A 20,017-nucleotide genomic window follows, 5' to 3' on the forward strand; every position below is an offset into this window, starting at 1 on the left:
ATAGGTTCATCGATTAGATCAAATATCTGTTGAGGCATTCGAGTAAATGTAACTGTACGATTTGTATTATAAAATGCGCTTAGAAAAAGCCTCACGGCAGAGTTTAGGGTATGAAGAAAGAAGAGGCATTATGCCGAAGAGGCTAAGGCCGAAGAGGCCCCCACTTAAATGTGGTATCAAGTGGGCAACTACACAAACTATTGAGTTATTTTCAAAGGTTCAACAATAAGTTCGAACTTTTCGAAAATATCTCTTTAGTTATATTTTATATTATATTATATTATTTATTTGCTCGTCATTAATTTGTAATTGTAATTGGAGATGATGGATCATTCCATCTCCTTGGCACATCAAATCTGTGTGCTATATCGTTCAAAAGATGCATATGTGTTAGAGTCAAAAAGATTAAAATTCTCGTATTATTAAATGTTGAGGTTTGATTAACGTTCAGTAAATATTACAGTCATTTCTTTTTTCTTGTTTCGTTTTTAAGATTTTTTACTTTGATTGTATTTTATTTAATTTGCTATTTTTTTTCTGTATATAACGTAGTTTATAAAAGTATTTTATAATTATTAATAGATATTATTTTTTACAGTAACTTAGTATTTTTACTTTTCCTATTTCTTTATTTTTATTTATTTTATTTAAATGTAAAATCACGCGTTTAAATTTAATTTTATTGCAACGCGCGGTAATTAGAGATTTGAGATAAAAAGTAAATAAAGGATTCAATTGAAAAGTGCATCTGCGAATTGGACGATTATTATGTCAGGCTAATTGTATCACTTGACTGTATGACTAATATAGTTTGCTTTTTGTTACAGGTGATCATCGTTGGATTTATCATCAAATCTTCTGAATTCTTTTTTATTTGAGAGTGTCTTAAATATTGGTTCATTTTAAAATATATATATATATATATAAATATAAATGCATTTCTGAAATATATTTCTGAAATATATTCTGAAATATAATTATATAAAATTCTATATTACAATATAACTATACTATATATACTATATCAAAGTATATATCATAATATACTATCATATACTATCAAAGAATATTGCATTCTTTTATAGTATTGTACCGTCATCGCATTAAATATCTTCTATCGCCCATTGATGGTCAGGTTAGTAACTAAGATGAATGTGGTTACGCGAAAAGGGGACATGTGAGCTTCTATATACTTTTGTTGTATTTTTTGACAGTAGTAATAAAGTTTCGTGTATTTTGCTACGAAATTAATTACTTTCGTTAACACTCGGAAGGAAATGTGAATAGTACAAATTATATAAAGCATTTCTTATTATTGGTAAATATTTCTATTGCATTTTTGAAACATATCTCACTGCATTTTATTTAAACAAAAACATTATAAGAGGATTGACATTGGCGCTAAATTTGAAAATTTTTTACCAACTTAGAAAAAAATCGAATAATAAACCTATTTGATATTGCTTCTCTTCTTCGATATAAATACATATTTATACATATGCATGCATGTATAAATATCTATTTTTAAATATATTGTAATATTTTTAAAGAGAATATATACAATACTTATAAAAATACTACAGAGAAATATACTGTTTAATATTGCATATGACGTATATCTTCAGTAATCGATTTATGAATGATACTAATGTTTGTATCCAATCAGATTGTAGAATCTGTAGTAACATTTGTATTTGTTTTTTTCTTTTTTTTATTTTTGTAAATACATCACACAAATAATCGAACGAAACAATGAAAAGAATGTAATGAACAAGGAAGGAAAATGTGAATTGATGTATTATCATTCATTGTTTGAAATTATTTACCCCATATTATTATCGATAATAGGAGTAGTAGTAAATCTTTACATTCATATTTAATTTGATTAACCTCTTTGTAATACATTATTTTCACAAGAGTTATTAGAGTCGTTTAAAGAGATATTCGTTCGATAAAATTATAGATTATATGTAATAATTAATAGAAAAGAACACTTTTTTAACGAGATATACATATGGTTATGGGAATTTGTTTAAAAATAAATAGAACTCGTTTAAAACAATTATTTCGAGAGTGACCCTTTTAAATATTGTTTTATCATGAGTTCCGCAATACAAATATTATGGAAACAAGCATTAAAAACATTTGGCAGTAGAAAAAATACAGGTTATAAACTGTATCAACAAAATTTCGATCATTTGTGGAGTTTAATCAATAGAATCACTGCGGAAGATGTGAAGGTAGACAAACAAGTTCTTGATTTTGTAAAGGTACAATCTGCACCGATGTGTGTTATTGTTCTTTTTGAAAATAAAGATATGACTATTGCAATCTTTATGTTAAAACACGGTGTTACAATGCCTATGCATGATCATCCAGGAATGCATGGCTTTTTAAAGGTACATTTATTACATATACTTTATATTTAGAGATTTACATTTATAAATATAGTGTTACTTTTATTTTTCTATATCTCTTCCAATATTCAGAAATAAAAAATATATGTAGAGTATTAATTAAATAATTTATATAAAGAGATAATATAATTAAATATTTTAGGTAATCAGTGGTACTGTTGAAATAAACAGTTTTACTTTAAAGAACAATGGTGATCATATAAATATGAATGAAGAGATTAAAGCATTTAGGCACAGACCTGTAATACTCCATAAGAATTCCCCTGCTTGTGTGCTCACACCACAGGATAAAAACTTGCATGAGATTTCATGCATAGAAGGACCAGCTGCATTTTTAGATATACTTAGTCCTCCTTATGGTGTAGATGATTCCGGTAAAGGAGCTGGACCATGTACTTTTTTCAAAACAGTTTATTCGAAACCTTGTACGGATTCAGGAGATATTATTGAAGAAGTTCGATTGCTAGCTGCAGATAAACCACCAGCCTTTTATTCGCATAATCTTAAATATACAGGGCCACCTTTGATGTGATAACTGTATGCATATTTCTATCACATCTTTAAGGTTACAGAAGTATATATTTTATATATATTAATAGCATTTACTTTAATATGATATTTGTGTATAAATATAATTTATTCCATTAATGTTATTGTAAACGAAATGACTTTCATTTATTTAAATTTAAATGAAATGTATTTGTGTATATATACACATATATATATATACATATTAATGTATGTAATTCTTCAAAAGAAATATATTCAGTAAGTAAAGATAAATGTAGATATAGAAACAAATTATTGCTAAATATTGATAAAAAATAGTTTCTGTAATCTTCTTTTTTACACTTTTATGTGATTACACTATTTTTATTTTATTTATTATTATATAATCTTATGGTAATATTAAAAGATATTATAATTGATCGATATGTGCATATTTTTTATTATATTATTAATAAGCCAAAGTAATCATCTATTATTTAAATAGAGTTTTTAAATAATTTATCTTTATATCGCAAATAATATTTGTATGTATAGAGTACAAAATGAAAGTAGAAATGTAAGGTGCTTTGTTGTACATATATGGTACAAGAATAATAAAAGATATGCTATTTATGAGAAAAAATTGTAAATCCTATTTAGATAAGAAATATATTTAAGTATGTCTAAGACAAATTGTCAAAAACATTGAAATGTATGTATAATTTCTGTATCATATAATTTTGTAGGTTTTATATTAAGTTGATGACTGGTTAGTACTTATAGATCAACAAAATATTATATTTGATTAATTAAATACAGTATTTTCCTCAAGATATATATACTCAACAATTATTTAGTTAATTGATTATTAGTTCATATATATACAGGAAATTAAATAATCATTATATTCATATATTCTTTAAAAAATATTTTTTTTTTTTTGTAAATAATTTCTTCTAAACTTTAATTCAATTATATAGTATTTAACATTGCTGCACACATTAATGTAAACTTTTATTTCCCTTAAAAACCTTAATTTGGAAATTTTTATTGAAAATCTGAAATCATGACATATTACAAAATGTGTGTTAAGAAATAACAATAAGTATACATGAATAGGAAGAATTATACAATTACAACGTTGTATAAGAATAATCTGAGTTCAACTTTACTCCATAGACTATAATACTCAAATGTTTACGTTAAATAAAAATTTTTATATTAAGTACATCTGTTATTGACAATCTACGGAATATGTACCATAACAATAATAATAACCAAATAATAATCAGAAGGTAATGTAAATTTCTATTTTTACATATCTATCTATTATAATTTACATAATATAAAAATTTCCAAGAAAAATTTAAAAAGTTTATCATGTAACTTTTATTCCATTATCTTAAATGTTTTTTAGTCTGCTTAGTATAAGAAATAAAAGTTATTTATACGATACACATTTACTTTTACTGCAATTTAAAATTATTCCAAAAATTAAAAATGCATCTATATTATTTAGGTAACATTTAAGATATTAATACTTATAGATGCTCAGAATTAAATCATATTACAATAAAACAATTTAAAAGATGCATTTATATAATTTTTTATGTACATTATGTCTGTTATGTTTCAATAGTGATTATTTTTGAAACTTTGTAATAATACTCCAATATACAAAAGAAAAAAAATTTGTATAAAATTTAAAAAAAATGAAAAAAAGAAACATATGAAGGTAGCTTCAATTTGTAAAATGATACTGTTTTCCAATTATAATTTTTTCACATTTTCTGATTTAGCTAGTTTGAGTTCCTGAACTTTGCTTTCTTTTATACAATGCTACATTACTGTCTGTATAATCCATTATGCGACGCTGGCATTGTCTCACATATTGCTGCTGTTTATGATAAATTTTAAACGCACCTTTTATGGCTATAAACGCCATACCACCCTGTAAATTTGTTCAAACAATATTAATACAATTAGTTGTTTCTCTCGTCCAAAAATAAAATTATTAATAAATATGTTTATAACAGTATTTACAGAAGAATTCCAATTCATAATAAATATTTAAATAAAAAGTATATATATATATAATGTATATACATACAAGTAACGTCCTTTGAAAATTTGAATGTACACTTTCAAAGAATATTTTTCCACATATGCTAGCAATAGTTGGTAAAAGAAGTGCTCCACAAAGGACACGAGTTGCAGATACTGGGTCACTCATCGGTGGAACATCTGGTGATTGTGTTCTATCATCATCAGAATAACTATAACAGTTATATTTTATCTCAAACATATAATTTTCTTTTTTCGAAATTTACTTTTCTAAATGTATTCTTAATTTGATAAATAAATAAAATATCTTATAAAACACTTACCTACTAGGTAAGAAATGCCTTAGAATAGGAACTTTGCAAGCATGTCGTCTAAGAAGGCTAAGTGCTTGATCTTCCCATCTAAGCATTTTTCCCAAAACTAGCATAATTGGAATAGTTGGTAAACCAACCAATAATACCAAAGGATCAGCTTGTTCCATCATAGTTAAACCGTCTTTATGACCAACCACTTGCATAACTGTTACTGCCCCATAAGTGACAGCTGTCCAATATATAGATCCAATTACTATGCCCGCAGCAATAAATGGACATACTCGAAAAATAACTCCATCAATAGTATCAAGTATTACAACCAATGGCCCTGAAATAATTAACTATTTATATCATTTACTGAACATTTAATTAATATTGTATTTTAATTGTTATACTAACCCATGTTTGGATAAACAATAATGTATTCTGTATTACACTGTGGGCAAGCTACATGTGCACCAGCACGACCTTTTTGTTTTTCATCAACCCAACGCTGTATGCAACCTTGATGAACCCATTTTGTTGTACCTCGACAATGACATGGTTTAACCCAAGATGCAGTTGCATCATCTTCATCCGTTGCAAAACAAACCCAACAATATCTCTTACTACAACATATAGTATATTTTTTATATATTAACTCAGATTGAAATCTTTATATTTTCTGTCTACTATTATAAATTCAACTCTTTCATTAACAATAAACATTAAATGATATAAGTAATAAAATATGACACTCACTCGTCTTCTACATTTAGAGTTTGAATATTAGATTCTTGACTAGGAGATGATGATCCATCAGTTGCATCAATGGAAAGTACAGGATCACTTGAATTAGTCACAGAAGTTGGAAAATTAGTCTCTTCAGTAGGTAACATAGCTGCTTGTGCATCATACATCTCTATGCAAATAACAATAATGAATTTTAATTGCTATTAAGTAATGACAAATTTATATTTATTAATAATTCTATATAAATACTTTCTTTTTAATATTATCGTCTTACCATTATTAGGTCCACTGGTAGGCCTTAGATTTGTACTCAGTCTTCTCAAAGTTTCTTCTATATATGGAAGACGTCTTATGTTAGAATTTTGTTCACCAGGTTCAATATTTACTAATCTGCCATGGCTATCAAATCCATAGGAACGAAATATAATTCTATTATCTGACATGATGTTTTAATAAACTAACATATTCAGTATTATTACATCATTATCTTGTATCTGAAATTAGTAATGACAAATTTTTACAAATAAAAATCATGGAATATTCTTGAATAGATTATTCTTGTACAAGTGTAGATAGTGAAAATAAAAAGTATTACTAGTAGCTAAGAAAAAATATTTCTAATAGAGATTTTTCAATATGTTTAATTTGATTTAAACATTAAATAGATTAAAACATACATAAAGTTATTTGTGAATATAAAAAATATACTAACAACTAAATTTTTTAATTGTATACCATATTACTTGATGCCAATGATGTAGGTTATATGATGTAGGATTAATTAAAATGAAAATATTAAACTTAATGCAAGCATGACTAATATCATATATAAAATGAAGAATAATTTGGTTAATTACATCTACAATAAAAAGAAAAACATATATGCCACGTTATTAATGAGTTAACGTCAATGCTAGTAATTAATAATTATAATAAACTTACACCTTTTTAGTCCCGTTTTACGAATAAATATTTTTTTGTTATTAATTATCAGAAATATAGCAAGCGATTGTAACTTTAGAATTAAACACTTACAATTCATTAGTTTTTAACGGTGACCTTCCGTCAAAGGAATTCGCCAATCAGAATAGCTGCATGATTTTCGTAACACGAGTTCGTCAAAAAATGTGTTCAAAAATACACCAGGGAATAACTGCACTAAAAGAATTTGAACGAAAACAAGAAAAAGGAAAAAAGAAGTAAATAACACACATTATTTATATATAATATAATATTTAATTAATAATTTTATAATTTTTATATTAAAACATGCATCGCGTTAGGTTTTTCTTTAAATATTTTATTATAGGTACATATAGAAAATATTTTTCCCTTCAATTGCATAATTTGAATGAATTTGACCAATGAACAAATTCAAATTTTGGCGCGATACAATTCAATTTTGTGCCCGCGTTAATTCAATTTCATATTTGACAGTACTCTATGTATCTTATAATATGAGAAAAATAATAGATATTAATTTATTTTACTTAAGATTTTTCAATTATTATGCAATCCATAAAAGATAAGTACGCGGCGCGTAATTTAGAATTACGATCTTTGCGTAGTTGGTTTAAACATTTGCCATTAATACACAAATCTTTTAATTATGATTATCAATCGGAATATTATCCTTCTCTTTGTCAACAAAATCAATTTAATGTTGGAAATATTATTTCAAAGTAAGTAATGTTTTTTAATTGAAGTGTGTACATGAGATATATTTTTAAAATAATTTTAATTAAAGCGATAACATCGGTCAAAAATTTACAACATTTCGCACAAAATTAATTCTAAGACAATTTTTGGAATCTTGGAAAATTTATGCAATTTATAAATTACGCAGAAGAAAAACTATATGTGAAATAAATCATATTTATCGTGTAAGACTTAAAAGGAACGTTTTAAATATTTTATCTAAAAATATAATTAAATGTAATGAACATTATAACAAAGTAATGAAAAGACGATACTTTAGATTATGGATAAGATATACAGAAATTATAACAATGAATAGAAGATTGATTAAAAAATATCTTCAAAAATGTATAAACATTTGGAAAGAATTTGTTCTAAATAGAAAAGAAAAAAATATGTTGCAAAATCAATTAATTGATAAGGTAATACGTAGGATTATTTTTTTTTTTTTTTTTATTGATTCTATATATTCTATCTTCAATAGGTCTGTAAATTATATAATTCAAATTTATTACATAAATATTTTATAAAATTGATAACTATACATAATTACACTAAAATTTGCAAAGAACAATTCCAAATGATGGCCTGTTATTACAATAAAAAAGTGTTGAACAAATCTTATTTTATGTGGAGAGCATATTGTCATGCAAAAGTGCAAACGAGATATTTAAAAGAAAAAGCTGATCAGCAATATTATCGAAGATTACTTAAAAAATGTTTGAAACAATTCATTTTGGTATTTTTTATATTATATAATCTTTATATAGATTATGCAGCCATATAACAATTATGTATATATTAATGTATTTAATATTATTTTTAGTACATTTATGAAGTTCATGTTGATAAAAGAAAAATGGAAATGAGCAATATATTTTACGAATCTAAAATTTTAACTAAAATATTTAATGCTTGGATACAATGGTACCATCAATTCTCAAGAATGTGTAATATTATGAATAAAGTACAACAAATTATAGAAAATAAAATGAAACAAAAAATTGTTCTACATTGGAAATCGTATATATTTTGTAAAAAATGTACAAGAAGAAAATTTTTTCAATGTTTAACTAGATATCATATAAAAATTTCGACTAATGCATTTCATAAATTGCAAGATTATGTTCTATATAAAAAAAGAAAGCAAACACAGATATTGAATTTAAATATTAGAACGATTACTATTATTACTACGATACAAAAAATGTACATAGAAAAATGGAATAAGATATTAAATATGCATATGCAAGAAAAGCACAAAACGTTCCTAGCCATTGAATCTTTCAATAATTATATTTCTAGACAATATTTTTTTTCGTGGAAACTCTTTTCTCAGCGGCATAAATTAAAATTATTACAAAAGAAGGAATTAAATGAACGTGCTTCGTGCTTTTTTTTGAATAAGTATATTATGATATGGAAACTAAAATGTGAAAATAATTATACAATGTATAAAAAAGAAGAGTTAATTATTTCTGCTGTACATAAGAGAATTCAAGTAAAGTATCTTGTGTTTTGGAAAAAGTATATAAACCAAAAAATAAATAAAAAGAGGGATATTGAATATGCAAAAGATATAAATAAAAAGTTTATCTTGCAAGAAGGATTGAAAGAAATTTTAAAATATTCTTTACTTACTATGCAATTTCATCGTGAAAATAGAATAAAGAATACAACATTAAAGTTTGTAGAAGACTTTGAAATACTAAGTAAATATTTTGATAGATGGTTATCGGTAGTTAATTTAAAAGAAATAAAATATACAATCATTAAGGAGAATTTAACAAATCATTCACTTGAAAACGTTGAAGAAAATAATGCATCTATAATTGTGCCATCTTTTTCTCTCTCTTCTGAAAACTGCAGAAATGACATTAAATTTAAATACATAGATCCTGTGATTCCATTTAATTATATTAAAAATAATTCTGATGAACAAGACATTTTATTTATAAATAGCACAAACAATAATTTATATTCTACTCCTTTGTGTAATGATAAATCAATGTCTTCATTAACAAATAATGTAGAATTATTACCACCTTCTGCATTTTATTAGTAAAAAAAATATTAATATGACATGCAAAATAACAAAAATATTGTGTAGAAACATTTCGTTATAGATGTACAGATATATAAATAATTTACTAAGAGTGTGAAATTATATACATAGTATCAAACACTTATTTTTTAGCTTTTGTTGATGTTTTACCATATTTTAGATTTTTTCTTACTAAGTTGTTTCTCTGTGATGAATTTCTTACTGAAATAATAAAATTATAAATATGAATTCTTATAGATTTTTAAATAACACATAGTGCTACTTACAATTATCGAAACAAGGTTCCAATGTGATAATGCTACTAATACTTTCCCTCGAAGAAGGAAAAGCACTAGTACGATTAGTACTTTTAATTATACATTCAGTTGATTCTGTAGTACTTCCACAACGGGTTATGTCAGGTGATCGATCTATTAATCTACAAATGCAAGGTAATTGTATGTTTTTGGCTGCTAAGAGTTTCTTTACATAAGGTTCTACTTCTATATGGCGAATTGTAAATTCTGCAATATCTTCAAGAGCCAATGCATTTTGTTCTTGTATTTCGCGCAAGTTTACATCTTTCTAAAAAAAAGTTTTTTCTCTTAGAAATGAAAGCATTATTTATTTTTAAAAGGGGTTTTCAATATATAAACATATACAACATACTTCTTGTAGAAGTATCAAACTATCATCAGTACAAGTACACTTGTTTTGTATATCTCTATGAACTTTTCGAAGACTCTTTTCAGCTCTCGATATTTTCTCATCTTGTTCAGTTATTTGTTTGTTAAGATTAGAAAGCTGTTGTTCCTTGTTATCTTTCTCTTCTTTAGTTCTTTGTATATCATCAAGTAACAAAGTATAATTATTTTGCATCTTCTATATATAATATATTTTTATTAAAACGATGTGTTCATTCTTTTATATAATTCATTGTGAATACATACCTGAAAATCTTCTGTTAGATGTTTCATATGCAGTTGTCTTTTTTTTAGATTTTCTCGTTCCTTATATAGTTGTTCATCAAGTTTATTTTGTTCTTCTTGATCTGGTCCAGTTTCATCGACTATACTCAAATTACTTTTGAATTTATTGTTACAAGCATTTACTATTCTCAATGTGTTCTCTATACCAACTATTTCAGATTCTGTCTTTCTTATAGTTTCATCAAGCTTGTCGCCTTGCTCTTGTAAAAGATACCTTTCTTGAGCATTTTGAATTTTAAGATAAGTTGTAGTAATGGTGGTTCCATCAGTACTACTGCCAAATACAGCAACACCACTGTCATATCGTGCTTGTAATTGTTTTATTCGATTCCTTCTTTCAGAAATAGCATTACGTAATTGTGAACATTCACCTGCTGCAACCCTTTTCTGAATCATAAGCGCTTCTTTTTGTACTGCAATTTCTTCTTCACGTTCTCTTAATGCCTGCTCACAATATTGTAAGAATTAATAATCTTTATATGTATTTTATACTTCATACAAATTTAAAGATTATTTTATAGGAAATTAGTTTTTGAAATTTCTCACTCACAGCATCTAGCTTAAGTCTATATTTTTGCAAATTATAGACCTTATCTCCAACGTTTGACATCATTTGTTCGATTTGTGAAACTTTTAGACGTAATATATTTTCTTCCACTTGTCTTTCTTCATTATGACTCTGTGCTGCTTTTAATGTTTTTTCACCACCATCCACAAGTAATAGAAGATCTTGCTTTTTATTTTTTAGATGTTCTAATTCTTCACTGTCATTTGCTATGCTGTTGGTAATTTTTCTCCTATCGTACTGATTCATATATAAAGATGATTAATTTTTAAATTAAAAATAAAATCAATCTATATCATATATAAATATTTACTTACTTCTAAACTTGTAATTTGTGTTTTTAACAATTTAGCTATTTTCATTTTCTCTGATAATACATTTTTCAAATCTTCAATCGTTTTCTGTTTTTTCTCAATTTCTGTTTGATCTTTTTCATGACCCTTAACACGATCTAATTTTATTTCACATTTATGTACCATAAATTCAACATGATACAATGATTCTTTCCTCTCTTCCAATAATCTTTTCTCTTTGTCATAACTGATTAATAATAATTCATATTTTTTTCTTTCATTTTGATTTTGCATTTCCAGAATTTTTTGTTCACTATTTAATTTGGAAATTTCATTCGCAGTACGTAAAATTAATGTTTGCAAACGATTTGCCTCTTTGATAATATTTGATTTACGTTTTTCTTCTTCCTTCGAGAAATGTAAGAATAAAATATTCAAATTTTATCAATTTTATATAAGAAATTGTACAAACCTCTATCATTTCTTCTAATTGCTTCGTTCTATCCTCAACATTTAATTTTTTGTCATCAATTTCATCTAAGGTCATTTTTGAATCTTCGATTCGTTTCTTCCAATCTTGTATTTTTATCATTTTATTTTCTATATCATTCTTCTTACGTTTTATTTCCGTTCTTATTTGTTGCACACGGCGACCCAAATTCTCTATATCCTTTTTCTTAGTACGATGCTAATACCAATAATAAATATGTGAAATATATAATTGCATTTATTTATTGTTGTAATTTACTTTCTGTCTTACCTCAAATTCATACGTACCAATTGTATTCACAATCTTACGATTCTCGTCTTTTATACTAATTAGTTTCTTTTCTGACTCTTTAATTGATTCTTCAAGTTGTTTATTGTTTAAAATTTGATCATTCAAAAATTGTTCTGTTTCATGTAGAAGATCCGTTTTATGTTTCCCAACTTCACGAAGTGTTTCTAATTCCTGTAAATGAAATTATTTAAAATGATATATATAAATTAAATATAACAAAATAATATTTTATCATACTCTTAATCTAGCTTGTATATTATCATCTCTTTGCCTCAACACAGCCACACTTTGTGTCCATTGGTTTATCATTTGTCGTCGTTCTTTTAATGCCTTATCATAAAGTTTAATAGTTCTATCTAAAGCTATTTCCATTTCTTGTGCTTCGTTAACTGCTTTAACTATTGCTTGTTGATAAGATTCTACTTCTATACTTAGCTTCTGGCGTTTTTGTTCTAATTCCTGCAATAAAAATAAAGCTCAAATAATGTCGGTAACATTATCAAATATATAGTTTTATTGATCACCTTATATTTTTTTGTATCTTGCTTCATATATTCTTCTATCAATTCATTATCTTCTTCTTTTTTATGTAATACTTCTTCCCATCTTAATAAATCGTTCTCGTCAAATTTGACTGCTTTTTTAGAATTTTCTATTTTCTTTGTTATTTTAGCTAAATCTTTCTCTATGTTCGATACTCTTTCATTTACATCATTCCAAGTTTTAGTAAAATCTCGCATTTCTTGACGAAGATTTGATTCTGTGCTATTGCTTATTTTATATAAATGATCTTCTTTTTCTAATAATGCTGAGTGTGCTGTGAGAATATTTTGATTTATGTTATGTTGAACTTTTATATTAACAGCATGTTTTTTAATCATCTTTAAATGTTCTTCCATAGATTCCAAGTTTTTGTGTAAGGTAATCTTATATTTTGTTTTCTTTTCGATCTAAAATTCGATCAAAAATATAATAGAATACAATAGGGAATTAAATAGAAAAAAAATACATTTATAAATGTCTTACTTCTTCTTCAAGATTCTTGTTTTCTTCATTAGCAACTGGTATTCGAAATCCATCATCCCATCCTAAATCTTTTAAAATATCATCTATATTGTCAATCATCATATCTATCAATGTTTTAATTGATTTAGTTTTTAATTAATTTTTAATTGTTGTAAAAAGTATTTCAATTGTAACTCTAGAGCTTTCTCTTTTAATACTTCGACTAAACGTTTGTATTTGGTTGCTATGACAAATGATTGATTAATCAATGAAAGTAAATAATTAATTACAGTATTATGAACATTTATTTGAAAATATTTAATTATACATTTCAAATAAACTAAACATTGTTAACTTATATACGCTTCGATAAAGTAAAATTAAAATTAGTTGATAATAAAATAAATTAGAATAAACTATCATTTGAATTTTACCGCGTGAGGTTCGAATGAAAATCAATGTTCTCATTGGTTAAAATAAACACCAATGGGTGAAGACGTTCTGATTTCTTATTGGATATTACGATAGTTTAGTTAGGTTAGATTGTAATATTCATATGTTGGTAGAGTGCTTATGTATACTTTAGGTAAGCGTTGTGTTTGACGTGAAATCGTGTAGGGAAGAAATAATCATACAAGTCAACCAAATTTTAACAACCATGGCGGACGAAGAACTACCAGCGGGTTGGGAAAAACGTCTCAGTAGATCTACTGGTAAATTACATTTAATTTTAATGGTTTGTTTTGATAGTAAGATAATTTTTCTTTTTGATATTATAATAGGTTTTATTTTTTTAAAGTTTAATAATAGTTCGATGTACTACTCTTTAAGTTGCATCAGATGGGCGGCCGGCATTTTTCCAATATTTTTTAGACGATCAATCAAATGTTGCATTAAATTTTATCTATTACAATGAATATTATATATTTTTTCTATATATGTATTTATATTTAATTGATAATGAAAATAATTCAATGATCCTATCAAGTTTTGTTAGAGAAAAATTTGCAACGATTGATATGCTAATAATATTAGTAGCATTATCATTTGATGATAAATGTGAAATATATGTGAGAGAACATAATTGCAAATAATACTTATAATAAAGCATAATATTATTATAAAAATATCTTAAGTATTTTAGGTATTATTTTAATTATGACTGTTGCTGTCACAGTATTTCTATTTTATAGCTTTCAAATGAATGATTACTATTAGATTGAAGACATTTTCATTGCTCACTCTTCAGTATTGAATATAATAGGTAACATACTATCATGATATGGCATATAAAAATAGCATTATTTGTATAGGTCAACATTATTATTTAAATATATACACAAAACAAAGTCAGTGGGATAGACCTGACAAACCAGCAGATCCTTCTGGTAATGGAAATGGAAATCGTTCAGAAGAAGTCCAGTGTTCGCACCTTTTGGTAAAACATTCAGGGTCTAGGCGACCATCTTCTTGGCGAGAAGAAAATATAACAAGGTCGAAGGAAGAAGCTTTAGATTTAATAAAATGTGAGTTTAATTTTAATATCAATAACTTAATAATCTAATTTTAGGTATATATATGTTTATAATTGAAGAATATATTGTACTTATTTATACATTTTCTGTATACCTAGCGTACAGAGAGCAAATAGCATCTGGAAAAGCTACGTTTGCTGAACTTGCTTTAAAATATAGTGATTGCAGTTCAGCTAAACGGGGAGGGGATTTGGGACCATTTAGTAGAGGTACTATGCAGAAACCATTCGAGCAAGCAGCATTTGCTTTGAAAGTTGGTGAATTATCTTCTCCTGTCCATACAGATAGCGGTATTCATATTATCCAGCGGACTAAATAAACTCCAAAATAATATGCAATGTACTTTGATGAAAAACATTTCATTTTAATTTCATTAGACAAAAAATGGTTCATTTAGATTTTCTTCATTTTTGTATGAAATATTCGGCAATATTTTTTGATTGCAGCAAATTTAGGTTATTATTATACAAATGTTGACAGAATAGTAGATCCTTTTTTATTTTCCTACATTTTAATTTACATCTGATGAAAATTGTATATTAATGAGTCTTCCACTAATTAAATATCTCAGTTAACCAATTTTCAAAACAAGTATTTATATCACGTTTTATCATATATTTATATCTTTCTCAAATATAATGAATAATCTTTGTAGATACCCTTGAAAATTGATAAAACTTCCAAGTATCATGAAAGTTCATTATTCTTTACAGAATAATTGATAAGTTAAAATAACTGTTTTTTTTATTAGTCAATTTAAAAATTTATATTTAGTATTATAAAAATTCTTTTTAAAGATTCAATCATTTTATTAATATATATGTATTTTAAAATCTAAAAATAATTTCTTTATTGATAAAAATATTATTTTACAGTGATTTTTAGGAGAAAATGACTTAAACTAATATAAAAAATTTCAAATCAGCCAACTCTACTGCACAGGCTTTACTATTAACTTTTATATTAATATATGCTTATTTTTAAGCACATTGCAGTTTAAGGCATTCGATTAGAAGAAATATGCGTGATTTACTGCTAATTAGTGTACACATTTGCAGCGGAATAACTTAAAAAAGGAAAAAAATTAAAAATTACGTCACATTTTAGTGATGCCAATATCATTTCATAGTTCACGTAATAGTGATTAATTGTTCGTTGATCTCTGTATTTATAAAAGTTTTCTATTCTTCTTATGTTTCTTTCTCTTTCTTATTAGTCATAATAAGTTGAATGTTCTGTTTAAAATAAAATCAGTTATATTCCAAATTGAACAATTCAATTTTATTTGTAATGTTATTATAAATATACAGTCAGTAGTATAAATTTCATTTTGTTATTTGTATAGTAAAATGAAAATAGAAAAATAAGATATAGTATAAGATAGCATATAAAGTGTTCATTGAAAATTTAAATTATTCAAGTTTCTGATATTGTAAAATTGAGAGAAAAACAAACAAACATAGAAAGTTCTTTAACAGATTTTTTTATCAATCTTATAAATTAAATATTAAAAATATATAACAAGAAAAATTATATCTCTTTATATCTTACATTGTTAAATGTATTAAATATTATTTATGATAATTAGTCGAATGAATTATATATTTCAATGAAGATTTATTCTCTCCATAATTAAGAAACGAACCATTGTTTTACATGAATTTTTTTATTGGGTTTAAAAAGTAACTTTTTACTTATGTTTATGCAATTTGAAAATTATATTGATCCATTTACAAATGTATAATTAAAATAATATACAAGCAATAGTACGTCATGGAATAATAAACTCTTTAGTAGTCCTTAAAATAATTAGTCAAAGTAAGATATTAAATAACTTCGATGAAATTTTCTAAAATTTCATCGAGGAACTGCTATAAAATAATGTAAAAAATTCTTACTTTGGTTAAAGAGTTGGCTGTTTCAGATGGTGACAATGATTGTATAATACCTTGTACATTTAAATACCTCTTAAAGTTATTTATATGTTTCGTATTTTTTGTAGAAAGTATAGCACAAATATCTCTTTCGTATACATATATATATACACAGAAATCATCTAATTAAATTAAAATATAATTTACAATGCATTTTTCAAACACCTATAAAAGAAATATATAGTTTCTTTTTACTATCTTAGTAATAATTATTTATAATAATTTAGGAAACGATAGCAATATACAAAATGCATTTAAAAGCTCGATATATACGTTTTCGCATTATTGTATATTGTATAATTATATTTAAATGTATTTAAAGAAGAGATGATCTAAGCAATCAGTAAAGAATTATAAATCGTAATACGGACATCCAAAAAATGCGGGGATGTCTAATTGCAATAATTGTAATGTATTTACATATTTGCTTAAAACAAGCACTGAAATATACCATTATGCTTTTATTCGCATTAGACAAATTTGCCAAATTCGTTTTTTGTATTAATATATTAAGGGTGTAAGAGTGTGTAATTATTGTTTTTTATCATCGAGAATATATAGTTTTCTAAGGTCATATGTTCATCAACGTACGCATATTGCACATTGTCGATTATCAGTATCACCCCATGTTTGGAGGAAATCCGCTACTCAGTGGCTTCCCCACTTGGGAACCCTGCACGAAACTTTATTCTAATCATTATGTAAGTGCTCGTATGAAAGTGTATTTGCCCACATGGAGGGGAACTGAATATGATTGACATAATGCAATAATAAATAGTGGTACGTTTATAAAATTTTAGAATGACGTAACATAGATATGATCTATAACTATCTTGATATTATTTTTATTGTAATATCAAATCATTAAAATATTTACATGAATATATTTTCAGTGATTACGCCGAGCATGGAGAATCACCGTCATTTTGGCAACGCTTCGATGGGAAAAGGTCTTATGTATTCAAGAAGTTAAGAATTTTTTGTTCATTTTTCTTTTTTTTTTATTGATCCAGGAAAAAAATATTACTATCTTTTTATTCGGTCATGCGTGAATAAACTGTAACAATTAAAACACAGTTGAGATTGTCTATAGTCATCAGTTCGTACACCTAAGTCTCGCGTGTACGATACATTGGATGCAAGTTTCTCTCGTGACCTTGTAAAGACCACTGTAAAGGGTCATTAGTGATCAGCCGTTGCGCAAGTTCCAGTTTTTCATTTGGTCGACCCTGGCATCTAGCTTTCATAAATTGGTCACGAAATCTAAACTCAATCAATTTCAAGACACGCGATAGTTGAAATAATCTAACAAACGATGATTTCGTTCCTTCAGTATGATGAAGATAACAATGGTCCATGCTTCATTTATTCCAATTTTCCTAATACTTTTTCAAAAATAGTTTTATCTTTTTTTCTCTCTCTCTATATCTCTATCTCTATCTTTCCTTTTAACACTTATTAAAGGATTAATAAATTAAAATAAATTCTTTATGGTTTTTATTAAACGACATGAAGGAAACACGAAGCCTATGACGCAGTGACCATGTGAAACAAACACCGTTCGTTCGTTCGTAATAGTTGAATTGAGAGGAGGAAGTGCATTAAGCTTTTTTTTTTTTTTTTTTTTTTTTTTTTTCTAACGAGTTAGCTTTCATTTGGTACTTTTTAATTATCGTACTGTTTACGGGATAGAAACAAGTTTTTTAGTCGCGCGGGCTTCGTAGTTATTTTTTTTCCGTGAAAATATGTTACTCTTTTTAGATTAGATAAAAGTATTTCGTCAGGGTCATGTCTTGCATTAAAATTATGAAACAAAAGAGAAAGAAAGACAAATTATTCATGCTCTTTTTTTTTTTTTTTTTTTTACACACTTTCTGTTAATATTTACACGCAGACTTTTACGTAATGCATCACGAGTTCGTAAAAGTTTACTGATATTGCAAACCACAAGGCCAATATTTCGCATAGATTTAATTGGTCCTTGCAAATAAAAAAAAAACAGGCTACGTGAATTATTAACAAGTTACTATCTAAGTGAAAATACATACGCATCTCGTGAATCACGAGAAATCATTGAACCGATGGAATTTTTTGTCGGGTATCGATAAATCATATTGGCATATGGTCGAAGTTCATGACTATATAACATTCGTGGAATTCCATCTTAACTCGTTGATTTTTGTTCATGTAGAGCACGAGTAGTATCGAAGAAAGCAAACTGTTTACGTCAATGCATAATCTTGCTTTTCTCTTTTGCCTTTGTTTCTTACGAGAACCCAATAGAATCTTCAGTAACATTGATCAAAGCATAACTTAACTGGTACAAATCGAATGTGAATGTTCTATTGCATTCATATATGTCATTTAAACGTAAAAGAATTTTAATTGAAATATAATCATTGAAGTATTTTATTTAACATATTTTAATTTGTTATTGTTTAAAAACGAAGGTGTGTTTTTACTTCGGATGCAATGCTTGCTAATGTAAAAATAATTATTTGCATTTAAATTTCTCCATCGATCGAACGGTGTTTTGTTGTTTACTGTATATGATAATGCAGAAAAATAGAAATTTCGTTTAGTTGTTTTCAGTTGACGTTGGAAAAAACCGATACGTTAAGTATCGATACAGATCAATAGAAGTTCTCCTTGGTTAAAGATCATATTTTATAGTAGTTTATCTCGTTTAATTCGTTTTTACCTTATTTACTTACGTTACTATATTTTCATTCATTTATAAAATTGCATAATTAAAAAAAAAAAATAAGAAAACATGAATAAAATATAAAACACGAGCACAATTGCGATCTTATTTGCAAAGTCGAATGTCCTTCAAGCTTCGTATTGATTGCTGGTAAAACCAAAAGAAACTTATCATGACATCGATCATTATTCGGTAAATAATAGATTTTCAACATGATTCAAGCATCCAAACGAGTTCATTGAAGTATCGCGTGTTATATTGGAATATTATTCGAATAATAAATATTTGCATGGAATAATATTATATCATATCCGTCATCGATATAATTTTATTACATTTTTTTTAACATATGTATATTTATTTAAATAATCTATCAGAAATATCTTACAGATTTTTAGACATATGTTTTTTTATCATATATATATATATACAAAAATAGAATACGATTGTCGA

The 20,017-nt window shown here is 25.9% G+C and overlaps 4 protein-coding genes across 6 annotated transcripts; 2 read left to right on the top strand and 2 right to left on the bottom strand.

The window, feature by feature from the left end:
* The first annotated feature begins 1,692 nt into the window (after positions 1 to 1,692).
* On the top strand, positions 1,693 to 3,739 carry LOC106791493 (2-aminoethanethiol dioxygenase). Its single transcript, XM_014757150.1, has 2 exons — positions 1,693 to 2,399; positions 2,560 to 3,739. Exons 1-2 carry the CDS (start codon positions 2,100 to 2,102, stop codon positions 2,947 to 2,949), a joined length of 690 nt encoding a protein of 229 aa, XP_014612636.1. The 5' UTR covers positions 1,693 to 2,099; the 3' UTR covers positions 2,950 to 3,739.
* Positions 3,740 to 4,316: 577 nt separating this feature from the next.
* On the bottom strand, positions 4,317 to 7,098 carry LOC106791492 (E3 ubiquitin-protein ligase MARCH5-like). 3 transcript variants are annotated; one of them, XM_014757149.1, is made up of 7 exons: positions 6,959 to 7,098; positions 6,291 to 6,510; positions 6,026 to 6,185; positions 5,684 to 5,892; positions 5,294 to 5,612; positions 5,017 to 5,164; positions 4,317 to 4,857 (listed from the first exon to the last, which is right to left on the bottom strand). In XM_014757149.1, exons 2-7 carry the CDS (start codon positions 6,457 to 6,459, stop codon positions 4,702 to 4,704), a joined length of 1,161 nt encoding a protein of 386 aa, XP_014612635.1. In that variant the 5' UTR covers positions 6,460 to 6,510; positions 6,959 to 7,098; the 3' UTR covers positions 4,317 to 4,701. The 3 variants fall into 3 exon arrangements, with proteins under 3 accessions (XP_014612635.1, XP_014612632.1, XP_014612633.1); XM_014757146.1 differs by having other exon boundaries at positions 4,327 to 4,857; positions 5,017 to 5,182; positions 6,961 to 7,090; XM_014757147.1 differs by having other exon boundaries at positions 4,327 to 4,857; positions 5,017 to 5,182; positions 7,052 to 7,067.
* Positions 7,099 to 9,987: 2,889 nt separating this feature from the next.
* On the bottom strand, positions 9,988 to 13,313 carry LOC106791481 (coiled-coil domain-containing protein 39-like). The gene is made up of 9 exons (XM_014757127.1): positions 12,911 to 13,313; positions 12,624 to 12,845; positions 12,366 to 12,557; positions 12,078 to 12,293; positions 11,630 to 12,013; positions 11,298 to 11,552; positions 10,709 to 11,191; positions 10,428 to 10,640; positions 9,988 to 10,343 (listed from the first exon to the last, which is right to left on the bottom strand). Exons 1-9 carry the CDS (start codon positions 13,283 to 13,285, stop codon positions 10,038 to 10,040), a joined length of 2,646 nt encoding a protein of 881 aa, XP_014612613.1. The 5' UTR covers positions 13,286 to 13,313; the 3' UTR covers positions 9,988 to 10,037.
* A 639-nt stretch (positions 13,314 to 13,952) lies between these two features.
* On the top strand, positions 13,953 to 15,508 carry LOC106791494 (peptidyl-prolyl cis-trans isomerase NIMA-interacting 1-like). The gene is made up of 3 exons (XM_014757151.1): positions 13,953 to 14,104; positions 14,705 to 14,917; positions 15,025 to 15,508. Exons 1-3 carry the CDS (start codon positions 14,050 to 14,052, stop codon positions 15,243 to 15,245), a joined length of 489 nt encoding a protein of 162 aa, XP_014612637.1. The 5' UTR covers positions 13,953 to 14,049; the 3' UTR covers positions 15,246 to 15,508.
* The last annotated feature ends 4,509 nt before the right edge of the window (positions 15,509 to 20,017 follow it).

The sequence above is a fragment of the Polistes canadensis genome, unplaced genomic scaffold (genome assembly GCF_001313835.1).
Source record: "Polistes canadensis isolate GaletaPanama2010 unplaced genomic scaffold, ASM131383v1 scaffold_312, whole genome shotgun sequence".
Lineage (NCBI taxonomy): Eukaryota > Metazoa > Arthropoda > Insecta > Hymenoptera > Vespidae > Polistes > Polistes canadensis.

Bases quoted from the DNA above. Each gene is read 5' to 3' on its own strand.
- LOC106791494 (XM_014757151.1), top strand. From the start codon at position 14,050: ATGGCGGACGAAGAACTACCAGCGGGTTGGGAAAAACGTCTCAGTAGA. The intron at 14,105-14,704 runs GTAAATTACATT...TTATTTGTATAG, and splicing joins ACGTCTCAGTAGATCTACTG to GTCAACATTATTATTTAAAT. The intron at 14,918-15,024 runs GTGAGTTTAATT...CTGTATACCTAG, and splicing joins AGCTTTAGATTTAATAAAAT to CGTACAGAGAGCAAATAGCA.
- LOC106791492 (XM_014757146.1), bottom strand. From the start codon at position 6,459: ATGTCAGATAATAGAATTATATTTCGTTCCTATGGATTTGATAGCCAT. The intron at 5,183-5,293 runs GTAAGTGTTTTA...TAACTGTTATAG, and splicing joins AGGCATTTCTTACCTAGTAG to TTATTCTGATGATGATAGAA. The intron at 4,858-5,016 runs GTATGTATATAC...ACAAATTTACAG, and splicing joins ATTTTCAAAGGACGTTACTT to GGTGGTATGGCGTTTATAGC.
- LOC106791481 (XM_014757127.1), bottom strand. From the start codon at position 13,285: ATGGAAGAACATTTAAAGATGATTAAAAAACATGCTGTTAATATAAAA. The intron at 12,294-12,365 runs GTAAGACAGAAA...TATTGGTATTAG, and splicing joins TTGGTACGTATGAATTTGAG to CATCGTACTAAGAAAAAGGA. The intron at 12,014-12,077 runs GTTTGTACAATT...CATTTCTCGAAG, and splicing joins AATTAGAAGAAATGATAGAG to GAAGAAGAAAAACGTAAATC.
- LOC106791493 (XM_014757150.1), top strand. From the start codon at position 2,100: ATGAGTTCCGCAATACAAATATTATGGAAACAAGCATTAAAAACATTT. The intron at 2,400-2,559 runs GTACATTTATTA...TAAATATTTTAG, and splicing joins GAATGCATGGCTTTTTAAAG to GTAATCAGTGGTACTGTTGA.